We start from the raw sequence: 12,888 nt of genomic DNA on the forward strand, positions 1-12,888 counted from the left end.
TTTCCCTGTCTGCTGGTAAAAGTACCAAGATCTGTTCTTTTCAAAGTAAGATTACATGTGTAAGTTTTTCAAGCTCTCTGGAGAAAGGCTTCTACCATAGGATTATATTTTTTGATATCTACAACAGACAAAAGGCTTTGACCATAACGTCCTCTAGGGAATGACTCAATGACTCATGTCTTTCCGTCTTCAGGGAGGGTTATTTAACTTTTACTGACATTTTAATAGTCCTTCAGCCACCTTCAAAGATTTAACACTTTGGAGAATAACAGAGCTTTGTGGAAGGAAAAAGAAAACACACATTAAATCGCTGACCTAGAGGCTTAGAGGTAACGACTTCTAAGCATTAAGCAAAGCATAGACTATATGACACGTAAGAGAAGCTGAAATCAGAACTGAATTTCTTGAAACCTTTTCCAATAGAAATTACTGGAATATAGAAAAATGTGTTGCCCCAAGGTGATGACATCCTCCTTTCAGATTCAGTTCGGCAACTAAGTCATCCTGGGTAAGTATTCTTCCTGAGCCTCAATTTCATCCTCAGAAACAGAGGAAATTTGACCGGATTTTTGTCTCAAGATCTTTTCAGTGGTGACACACTAAGACTTACTAGAACTATTATTTCTGCAGGAGGTAGACTGAACCTCATGCCCCAGACAGTCCCTGAGAGCAAAGGAAAGGAGCAGCTGGCAGTAATCATATCATCACCTGTGCCCTGCCATGCCCCAGCAGCTCTGATCCCCATGGGGCTGCACTGGTCCTCCCAAAGGGTGGTCCCTGCTTTGATTGCACTGATTTGGATGAGTGCCCAAGTTTCTCAGAGAGGGGAGCCTGTGGAAAGACAATGACTATTCTAGAAGATTCTTAAGGACAGAATTCAGGATGCTTATGAACTTGCATTAATGTATTAATTCTATATTATTGAGTTACGTCAAATTACCCCAGAACACAGCAGCACAAAGTAACATATTTATTATTTCATGGATTCTATGGGACACAAGTTCATAATGGCTTAGCTAACTGTCTTTAGATCAAGGTTTCTTATGAAGTTGCAGGCAAGCTGTCATACAGGGCCATGGTTTTAATTAATGGCTTAAGTGAAGGGAGTTGGGGCTCCACTTTCAAGCTCACTTGTGTAGTGGTTGGTACATCTTAATCCCATGCAAGGTGGGTCTCTCTCAGCCATACAACACTGTGGTTGTCTCCCCCTGCAGTGAGAGACTCAAGAGAGAGTGAGAAAGAGTGCTATGGACTGAAATGTGTTCCTCTTAAAAGCTATATGTTGAATCTTAAATCTTCAATGAGAATGTGTACTGAGATAAGTCTTTTAGGAGGTAATGAAGGTCATAAGGGTGCTATCTTAATATTAATATGATAGGATGGGGCCTTATAAGAGGAGGAAAAAAGATCTCTCTCTGTATCTCTGTCTCTCTCTCTCTCTCTCTCTCTCTCTCTCTCTATCCATGGGCACCTAGAAAAGGTCATGTGAGGACATGGTGAGAAGGAAGTTATCTGTAAACTAGGTAGAGAGCCCTCACCAGAACCTAGCTGAAGCTAACACACATTATGATTATTATCCTTTAAAAATTCAGTGTGTTAGCATCAGCCAGGTTTTGGTGAAGGCTCTCTACCTAGTTCACAGATAACTGCCTTCTCATCATGTTCTCACATGGGGACTTCCAGACTCCAGAACTGTGAGAAAATATATTTCTTTTTTTTAAGCCACCAGGACTCTGTGGTATTTTGTTATGGTTGCCCAAGCAGACTAATATAGAAGGCATGCCCATGCTGAGTACAAGTCTTTCTATAACCTAACTTCAAAGGTGACAGCATTATTTCTGCCATATTCTGTGCATTGGAAGTGAGTCAGTAAGTACAGCCCACTCACAAGGGAGAGGCAAGAGTACCAGGAGGTGGGGCTCATGGAGAGTCAAGATAGATGCAACTACCACAGGAGAAAATAACTGACATTTTCTTTTCACTAACCTGGAACTGATTTGGCACCACATTCAATTATACATGAAGGCAACAAAGCACCATGGTAGGAGCAGCACCTCTGATTTTTTAACCAATAAAAACCACAGGTATTTTCTTCTTCTCCTTCTCCTTCTCCTTCTCCTTCTCCTTCTCCTTCTCCTTCTCCTTCTCCTTCTCCTTCTCCTTCTCCTTCTCCTTCTTCTTCTTCTCCTATGATTGCTGCACACAACTTTGCTTAACACTACTTTGAAATATGGCAGTTACCTGACCTATTATGCTAGGTCTTATTATTTCATGTGTTGGAGAAAAAAATTATGTTACTATATAACAATTTTAGAAAATAGCCAGACACATTTATTGTATTTGTAATCTTTTCATTTTGTTTCACAAGTTGTAAAACATTATTCTTTAGGGACATCTGTAGTATCACCTCTGTCAAGGTATTCATGACACAAAACTATTAAGAATTTCTAAGCAAGTGGTTCTCAAAGTGTGGTTCTGGGAATAGTAGCACCAACATCACCTAGGAACTAGTCTGAAATGTAAATTATCAGATCACCGTTCAGTCAGAAACTGAGGGAGAGGCCTAGCAATCTGGGTTTCAACAAATGACTCTGATGCCTGACAACTTCTGAGAGCCATTAGTCTAGAGTCTCTTACTCAGAGTTTGCATTTATAACCCACCCCCAGGTGACACTGCTACCAGGGACCACATTTGAGAACTGCTGCCTTGAACTATAGTATCCTTATCAGTTGGATATCTGTTTACCAACCCTCTTGAGGCCCTTTACATAATGTCTGTAGCCCCTTCTGCTAACTAGCTTATTGCTCAGAGCAACTTACTTAAGCCCTCAGAGTTTATTCATACATTAAATAGAACAAAAAAATGCTAACATATAGGGGTGTTTTGAGAAATGGAAATAACGTATCTAAAGCATTTGGCACAGTGCCTGGTATGGCATAGAACCTGCAAAAGTAGATGCTAATAGCCACATTATGATTATCCTTTAAAGTTCTTATTAAGCATGGATCTTGCTTGGGAGGGTTTGAGATTTGTAGAGAAGAGCCACGCAAGCAGTTGTCCCATGCCAGGATAATCATAAAGTACTTGGGAGTTCAAAGCAAGGAAAGCCATCTCCAGTAGGAAAACGTGGCCTTACCAGTTCAAAGAGCTTTGTCCTTCATACTTAGGCAAATGTCACATTGATCTTTTGAGGTTATCAAAGTGAGATACTGTTATTCTCATATTGTGGAAGAGGAACTTGAGGCACAGGGATGCCAACGACTTGCTCAGGGTCACAAGGCGCTAATCATCCAGTGTTTCCCCACATCTATGTAGCCTCTTGGTCAATCTGATTACTAGATATGTTCCTGACCAGCATTTGAGGATATCCCTGTGGCTGACCAACAAGATCCAGAGGAAACTGGGGTGCTGTCTCAGCTGGGATACAACCTTTGAATCCCCAAAGGAAGAACTGGCAGGATATTTGCATGCCTCTATTGTGGCACAGATGGATAAAGCCAATTCCTTCCCAATTCCACAGATTGCCCCTCTACCTGGTTCCTCACATCCTGATGCTGAAGGCAATGAATGCTTCAAAATTTACCTCTTCTTTTAGGTGCGCTTCTTTTGTTTATTTTGAGATCCAGTGCAAGTGGTAATATATTTAGCAAGGCCTCAATAGACTGGAGTTTCAGAGAGTAAATTTTGAAAACACACACACACACACACACACATATATATATATATATATATTCTTTTTTTCTTCATGATGTCAGAAAATCAGATGATAGAAGATTTAAAATTAAACCCTGCCACAGGGAGTTGGAACTTTGCATTGGCCATTCAGTCTGAAGCACAACATCCAGAGTCCTGGTGTGGATGAGTGAGCATCTCTCATTCAGGGCACTTACGTAATTTCTCATTAGAGTTCCAGCATCTCATTTTCAACATTTTCCTTTGGACTCATCTCACCTCTACATTTTGTTTTGTTTTGTTTTGTTTTTATGGCTCTCAAAAAGTGGAAGTCCTAGAAAAGGCTAGGATGAGCTGGAAGAGGCAGGAAAACTACTGTAAAGGTTCAGTTAAGATGGTTTTGTAAAGAGTTCTGTTTCTAACAACATTCAGTGACTACTTTTGTAAAGCACATTCCTCTCATTTGAGTGCCTTCCTCCTCCTTCCTGAGGAGCTGTTGATCTAGAGCAACCAGCACACCAAGGCCCTGGGCAAGCTCATCACAGCCTCTGACAAGATCCGTGCTTTGGAAAAACAAGTTCAATTCAGCTTCTGCCTACACCACTAGAGCAGAGCACAAGGACCATGACACCACCTGCCTCATGAAATACTTGGTGTATGAATTCCACTGTGGACAGCAAACTTAGATTATCATAGTGAATGTCAGCTTAGAATAGAGGATCCAAGGACAGCAAAGACACATGATCAGATCAAAACAGGAAAGTTCTGCCAAGAGGGTAGTTTTCTGGGTCTTTTTCCTGTAATCTAACTAATTTTAGGGGAAAGACATCATTCTGGAAGACTCAGCATTTTTTATATTTTCTGTTAGTGCAATTCATTCTACAGACTGGGCCCACCAAAGCCACGTGACCTGAGCCTGCAGAGCCCTCATTGGAGGAATATTTCCCTTCCTCAGGTCTGTTGCCTTCCTTTTACATCTCACCTCACCCCTGGAATACTCCCTGAACCCCAGCACCCAGTGCAGCTGCTGTCCTGCTGGCCTGAGGTGATAGAACCACTGACTGTATGCAGATGACCGAGGGCAGAAGTGTGCTCCTATTGGGTTTTGCTCTGCATCTCCCTTTTAATTTCTTTATTTAGGTTTCAATTGTTTACTTTCTGTTCTCCCTTTTCTTTCATTTCTAAGGCTAAATGGTCCTTCCATATTGCTGAGGCTAACACTCCCTACCCATATGAGCAATGTCATTTTCTCCTTGTCTTTGGGACATACCAGTTGCCCTTTTCTGCCCTCACCGTTATGGCAGACACAATTCATTCCCTCTTGCTGTCTGCCTCCACAACCGCCCAAGAACTCCTTTATGTCTCCCAGCCCCCTGTGCAGCTGGGTCAGCTGTGTAATCATTTCTGGTGATTTGGGGCTCTCCCAGGGTGAGGCAGCCGAGAGCTAGCATGCTCTCTTCACCCCTCCTATTCCTTATTGTGGTGACTTTGGAGGCTAAAGGTCAAGAAGGTGATGGTGTCAAGATGGAGTGCCAAAATTCTGAGTTGGTTGAATTCCCACCAATCTGTCCTTTCTATGAGCAAGAATTAAACTGTTCCTGTGCTAAGACACTGAGACTTTAAAATTTACCTCAGACAAGCCAAGTCTATCCTGAATAATACAGTCTTCATCTTTCCCTTGCTCCCTTTCTCTGTTACTACTCTTTCTTTCTATTCTTTGTCTAAGTTCAAGCCTCAACTCGTAAGACTCAACTTAAATGCTAATACCACTCCCTGAGATGCCCCTGTTGAAACTTCATTATTTGTATTTTAATGTCGTTATGGGGACCTGTGCTAGACTAATACTCACCATATTACTACGTTACAGATGCATTTTTTTTCAATAATATTCTTATATTTTCCTTAGAATGTTCATTTGTATTTCCTGTTCCCCATTATGACTATAAGACCTTCTATTCTTTCATGTTTAACAAACTTCTCCTAACTCCTGACTTCTTTATGGAGGTATATGCTATCACCGCCAATGTGTACCCAAGTTTCCACCTTTCTGTCTGCACCAGGTCTTGCTTTAGACCACCTGTGCAATTTTTGTTCTTGCAGTACCCTTGCCTGGTGCCCATGGTTGGAACCTTGACCAGTCTCTCTACCTTGCTATCAGCCCGTCAAGTTGCCAAAAGCTGCAGATTTCACCTTTGAAATATCAATCTGGCTTTCCTCTGATCCTTTCATTTTCTAAGTACTAAAGCCAGTGCTCTCATTGGCCCTTGTGGTCTTTCTCAATATCCTCCTAGGAGCTTTCCCCTTGCTCTAAGTTCAACTGTTCCAACCCACTTTGGAATCTCTTATGCTAGTACATTCCCAAAACCCAGAACAGGTTTGTTTGTTTGTTTTCTAGAAACTGCTTGGCAGTTCTTTTCCACTGACTGATCTAAGTATATTTTTCCTCTCATCTCTCTCTCATCTGTCCTAGACAACATGGTGTTTCCTAACTATTTAGTTGGGCCCACACTGTGCCTACTTTGTGACTTTATCTTCATGTTCTTCATTCACTCCTGAATGCCTTCCCATCCCAGACTGTTGACATCCTCTCTGTTTTGGGACCTCTGCCCTTTACTGAGGGTGTGTTCCCAGTTCCTAACTTTACCACTGTGCACCATTTGTGCCTGTCGCTGCATGTCCCTCATCTCTGAAAGCTTTGCTGTTCCTTCTGTGGTGCTTACTGCTTAGCTCATCACTAAATATTTATTCAGTTGAATGGAAAGTAACTGTAATGTACTTTCTGATCCTCTAAGTTCCTCTGAAAACTCTGAAAGGTATTCCAAACCTTGCAGGAAATATTTTACCAGAAAGGACAGAGTTGCTCATTAGAACATTTCCTTACTTTCTGTCTCTTATCCAAGGGGAAAAATATGGTCCTTTCACATCTCAAATATTCCAAAATTGACCTCTTAATAAATTATGGACAGCAGCATAATTTCCCAGTACAAATTTACATTTTATTTAAATGTCATTTTGCCTAAAATGGTTGCAGAATTTTTGATCCTCATTACTGCATATTTCTTTTGCTAATTTAAAAACATTCTCAAAATGAGGAACTTGGGAACAAATTCTACTTTGAAGAGATAGACTAAATCACAGGACATTAGTACCAAAGTGGTAATGGAGCAAAAGTTCTTCTTGTCTTTATTGAAAGGATTAAAGTTTTGTAAATGTTGGGTCATGAAGTTGTATCTATAGTTTATGGGTTTGAAGATATTTTCATTTTACAGGAAAACTGAGAACTTAATACGTGTCTTAAAATCTAGACAGTTGCCATATCATTTCTTAGAACTCATAAAATGGGTGTTAAAATTATCTTGTCTTTCTCTGTTTTTTATTTTACTCCTGACCTAGGCAGTTACTCTAACATTGATGTTGGTTCATTATGAATAATTCATAGGAAAAGAGTTGTTTGGCTCAAAGCAATAATATGCTTTAAAATTAGAAAGTCAGCTTAGGTAGGTTTAACATCTCATGGTAAGGGCTTTGAACTAATGAAGTCATGGAATCAGATTTCAGATGCATTATATCTTTGTCTTTTCTCTGCAAGTTATAGTAACCTTGTATATAGTGTAAAAACAAAATAGACTGTAAAAACAAAATAGCTTAAACTGAGTAATTCATAATCACAATATATTTATTGCTGGTGGATTGGAGGCTGGGAATTCCAAGGTCAAATCATTAGCAGGCTTGGTGTCTGGTGAGGGCCCATTCCTCATAGATGGTATATTCTATGCATCCTCACAAGGTGAGGTGGGCAAACAGGCTTCTCAAGTCTCTTTTATAAGGCATTAATTCAATTTGGTTCCACTTCTATGACTTAACCATCTCCCAAAGACTTCTTCTCTTAATACCATTTGGAGGGAGGGATAGATTTCAATAAATAAATTTTTGTTGTTGTTGTTGTTACCAGGGATTGAATCTCAAGGGCACTTGACCATGGAGTCACATCCCAGCCCATTTATTTTTATTTTACTTACAATTTTGAGACAGAATCTTGCTAAGCTGTTTAGAGCCTTGCTAAGTTGCTGAGGCTGGCTTTGAAATTGTGATACTCCTGCTTCAGCCTCCTAAACTGCTGGAATTATAGGTGTATGCCAACATTCAAATTTTTGAAGGGTGCAAACATTCATATTACAGCACTGGTAAAATATTTTTCTACTTGGGAAAGAAATATGCATAACAAAAGAAGTTTCATGAACCAAGCATCCCTGTCATTTACACTAATGAAGCCAATATTCTTCAAAACTAATTAGGCAACTTGAACAAATCTCAAGAGAAAAAAAAAAGGTTACAGAATGTGTGATTTCATTTAAATAACATTCCTGAAATAAGAAGATTATAGATATGAAAATTAGTGATTGCCAAGAGATAGAGGTGGAGAAGGAGGTCCAGGAAGGAGGTGGGTGTGGCTACAAATGGATAGTGTGAGGGAGTCTCATGTGGAAATGTGGTGTGCTTACCTGAAGCTGCAGAAATGATAAAACTGTTCAAAAACACTTGCAGGAATGTGTGCTGAAATCTGAACAAGCTGTAAGGATGCACTTATGTGAATTTCCTGGTTTTGATAATGTACTACAATTAGGTAAGATGTTATCATGGGTGAAGGGCTCAGGGGAAAGAGGTCCTTGACCTCCTTCCTGCCATTTAAATATTTTAAAATAAAACTTTTTTAAAAAATCAGAAATTTTCATGTCACTTTAGAAAAGGGTTTGAAAGTGAGGTCAGGTGGTAACATAAGTAAGCCAAGTGGCTGGCCATAGGGAAGGAGAGACTTGTGGTGGAGATCAAGGAGACAGGTGCTGTTTATTAAACCATTGTGAGACCTGTGCCCCTGAAATGGCAGGGCCTTCTAAGTGTTATTATTTTTATAAAATGCCACACATGTAAATTTCAAATAAAAATCTGACTTTTAAATAATGACAACTAATTTGAACCCTTTTGAATACTGTGTGCGTAAAGCTAAAGGTTCCAGAAAGCTATATTCAGTCTAAAGGCCATTTGTGCCTGAACTCAGATTCCAGTCAGAGGTTCATTTTGATCCCAAAATGACTTCTGCACTCAGCAACCTGGTAATCTTAGTGCACAGCCTCTACTAGCCTATGATCCCTTGTGAAAGACAGAGAAATGGTTATTATTCTTGAGTTAGAAGTGTTTTGTTCAGGCCACTAATGACAAGGTCACAAGTCATGAGTCAATGACACACAGGGATTCTGGATAATGTTGGCATTTATTTGACGGGAGCTCAGACTGATGCTACTGCTGCTGAAATCTCCTGCAAGCTCCAATCAAGACTCCCAGCCACTCCCTCAGCCTGGTGCCTGGAACTCAGTAGGAGCTAAGTTTGTGTTTCTTAGGGTGTTATTTGCTCTACCCCAGCTATCTTAGTTCTTTTACTTTTTGAAGCTGAGATTGACAAAAACTGAGAAAATAACCCAAAATCTGGCATCTTTCACTGAACTTGTTCCTAAGACTGATGGGATCATGAATCGACTTCATACACAGGTGTCAGCAGCACCTGTGACCTCTGTCTCCATTTGAAGCTGTGCACATAAGCCTTTTACTCAGGAGCAGGTGGAGGTGTAGAAAAGTCCTCATCCTGGTTTTGATCCTTTAATGTCTTTGTCTTCTCTGCCCTATTAAATGACCTGAGTCTAGACATTTCTTCCACTCCAGCGCCCAATCTGGCCAGTTGACTCAGAAGTGGTGAAAGGAGGACATGGCTAACTGTATATTCTTCACCACAAGTTGTAAAACAGCTCCAAGTGCCAAATCTGTGAGTCAGTCACACTCCGGTCTTGTCCCTGCACTGTCTGAAGCATCATGTGCACTAATTTGACTTCATGTCCATTCTACCACAGCTTGGGACACCTGATTCCTTTGTGAAGGGATTGAATAGAAAAATTCCATTTTTTTTAGCTTTTAAAATTTCATCTAACTACCCATTCTCAAAATAAAATTTAAAATGATTAGAAGATTCATTTGCATTAATTCTATCTTCTTTTCCTTAAAAGTCTGCTAATAAGAGTCCAGAGAATGCTTTCTAAATCTTCTTTTTAAAAAAGTATTTGTAGGTACTACACAATTACATACCAATAAAAGAGTCTTTTTCTATTTATTTGTAATTTATTTACAATAATATGCATACTTTTAAAAGGTTAGTTCTCAGCTCAGAAATTATGCTAATGTGGTAAAAGCAATCATTCAGTGTAGCCGACTAATTTCTCTAAGGGGAAATATGCAGAGATCCTGGGCACTACGTTTGTTTTCAACTAATTATCATGTATTTACTTTTCCATTAGCCCAATAATTTTTATTTCAACTAAGAATTAAGCAATAAGATACTGAATTATATAAAGGTCTGCTTAGCATAGCAGACCCACCCCATCATTCTCTAGTCCTCTGATTTACGGCTCTTAAAATGCACAACCAAGAGGCTTCTGTATGCCCTTTCGTATTTATATTCCATCATGTAGTCACCTCAATAACTTATGCATTCTCAGAAGGTCTATCTAGCAATTAACTCTAGTCTTTTCTAACTCATCATCTCATTATGTAAAGTGGATTTGAACACAAACTTTATTAGCAACTTTCAGTTCTAATTCCTTCTTATCTCCCCATCCCTCAACTCTGCCTAGCAATGTCAGTTTATAAGTGACAAAAATACTCTGGAAAATGGCAGTTAAAAAAAAGTCCACATTGAACTAGCAGCACATTTAGTAATTGGTCTTTGCACTTTGGGGCACTACAATAAATCTAGATTGTCATATTTCAGCTGAAGCATGTGATGCAATTCTTCATAGAAATGGAAATGAATTCTCCCTGCCATACAACACAGCATTTTAACTATGTTTAGGAAGAACGGGCACGTAAGAAAGCTATTGTTTTTATTCAAAAGGTTTTTAAAAAAACCCACCCGAACACTTTGTTAAAAGGTAAAGGAATTCATAGTATCTCCTCTTCAAACTCTAGGAAAAGTAGGTAGGACAAACTTAGAGAATTTTCCCATGCATAAGTAATGCACTCACTGAAGACCTTAAACATGGTTTAATGCCCATGTTCTTGTGGTAGACCACCAAGAGGGCTGAGGGAAGGTCCTAATCAAACTAAAGGGAAAGCCACCCCTAGAGACAAGGTGTCCAGTGAGTGAACAGGGAGACACTTGGCCAGTGCAACTGACTTACCAATATCGGGGTCTACAGCTTGCACTCTGGTCAACAGAGCCTTGGTGGCTGTGTTCTCATAGACACAGGTGTTGTAGTGGTCAGAAGAAAACAGAGGGGGATTATCATTCACGTCTTCTAGAATCAGGTGGATGTCAGACTGGCAGAACCTGCCACCCCCATCAGTGGCCCTGGTGATGAGGTTGTACACTGGGACCCTCTCCCGGTCCAATAGAGACAAGGTTTTTAACTCACCTGTGAAAGGAAATGGCATTATGGTTGATTTGGCTTTTCAAAAACTGTCTTACTTTGAAAAATGGAGAACTAATCATATAAAGGATTTGAAATCCAAGAAGGACCAAGGAGACTTGGCTCAAGTTCTCCATTAATCAAACAAATAGATCATTTTTACTTTCTTTTGGGTACCAGGGGAAAATTATGGAATTATGGATACAACAATAAACCAACTGCATAACCTTCAAGTCAATTAATTAATCTCTTTTCAAAACATGGTTGTTATAGGTTCTTTCTTTTGGCTACACAGAGAACCTCAGTAGAAAAGCACAAAGCATGGACTGATGTCTCTAGTTGTCTGATGGTCAGTAATGTCACTAACCCATAGATCCAGGAGGGCAAACTCTTTGCTTCCTGATGTTCAATTTTTATAAGGCAAGCCAAATTATGGTTTTGAAGGACCACAATAATTCTGGGCTGGGAGAAGGTCAGTGGATGCTGTGGGAGGCATCAGGTGTATGTGGGAAACCTGAGGAGCTCTAGAGCAGCAGCCGTTTGGAAGGTGATGTGGAGTTGTGATACATGGGCTTTTACCACTGAAAAAGCTGTGTAGGAACTGGTCAGCAGCCCCCATGGAGAATTTTTGCTGCTAAGTTTCAATAGAAAATGACAACAGACACAGTGATAAACTTAAATGAATGCAAATTAGTGAAAGCATGACTTGTGAAATATTATTACGCTTCAATAAAATTGGTAGGCATTTGGACTAAGCCACCTGGGTTTATAAGGCAGGTCCTCCTATGGCTTTGCTCATGCAGCCAGCTAGTTCTCAAACACGGCTGGGCTCATTTCCCTCTCCTATTCAAAAAGCCACCAGTGGCTCTTCAGTGGGACATTCAAGGCCCTCTATGATCGGGCTTAAAGCTGTTTTTACTGTCACTTTTGTGCTCAACATTCGCTGGGTGTGCTGTGCTCTCTGTTCATGCTATCCCTGTTAACCTGCAGTGTCCTGGTTTAGCTCCTGGAATCAATTCAAATTCTGGTCCTTTCTTTAAACAGTTCCATCTCATCACCATATTGGCTACTTCTTCCAATGTGCCCAGATGATGCAAGTTCCTTTATATTTTTTCTGGGTACACCTTTCATTAGGGTTTACTTTCCTGTCTTTCCTACTGGAAGACAAAATACTTTGTGGGATTTGTGTGGTAGGCTCCAAGAAAAAGAAAACAACCCATGCTCAAGGAATTTCATGTCCACTAACTACTCAATAAATGCTACTGTCTGAATAATTATCATGGGGCCCACATAGCTAACTAGCATATGCCCATGCAGCTAAGTCAGCTCTTCCACGATGGACCTTGGGAGTGGGTCAAAGAGGAGCCATTACCTTTTCGAAAACTAGTTATTGTTCACTATGACTAACTTAACACTGGCAAAATGCAAGATATTCAATCTTTACAGTGCATTTAAAATGACCACTGGATGAACCATCCAATTCATAATTTGCCTCTGTAGAAAATGACTTTTCCCTTAGTTCTGGCCTTCAATGTTGGCAACTGCCCTTAGTTTACATAATGTTTTACCTTATAAATTTCACCTAAATACACTCAAAGGTTTGGAGAAACTAGGCAGGAATGTTTAATAAAACTTGACAACTATGTTAATAAGAATCAGAAAGGGATTTGAAAGGGAATTCAAAATGAAGAAACTCTCCTTATTATGCATTACTCCCCAGCTTGCATGGCAACTACATTGGAGCTGTGATTCCTCTTAACTCAC

The 12,888-nt window shown here is 39.9% G+C and overlaps 1 protein-coding gene across 8 annotated transcripts in view; it reads right to left on the reverse strand.

The window, feature by feature from the left end:
* The window catches only part of Fat3 (FAT atypical cadherin 3), a 622,271-nt gene that overhangs the window by 68,743 nt on the left and 540,640 nt on the right, over nucleotides 1-12,888 (reverse strand). For all 8 annotated transcript variants that reach the window (XM_048795699.1, XM_048795700.1, XM_015489994.2 and 5 more), the window contains one exon: nucleotides 10,897-11,130. In XM_048795699.1, coding sequence (XP_048651656.1) covers nucleotides 10,897-11,130 — 234 coding nt within the window. The remainder of the gene's footprint in view (nucleotides 1-10,896; nucleotides 11,131-12,888) is intronic.

The sequence above is a fragment of the Marmota marmota genome, unplaced genomic scaffold (assembly GCF_001458135.2).
Source record: "Marmota marmota marmota unplaced genomic scaffold, marMar, whole genome shotgun sequence".
Taxonomy (NCBI): domain Eukaryota; kingdom Metazoa; phylum Chordata; class Mammalia; order Rodentia; family Sciuridae; genus Marmota; species Marmota marmota.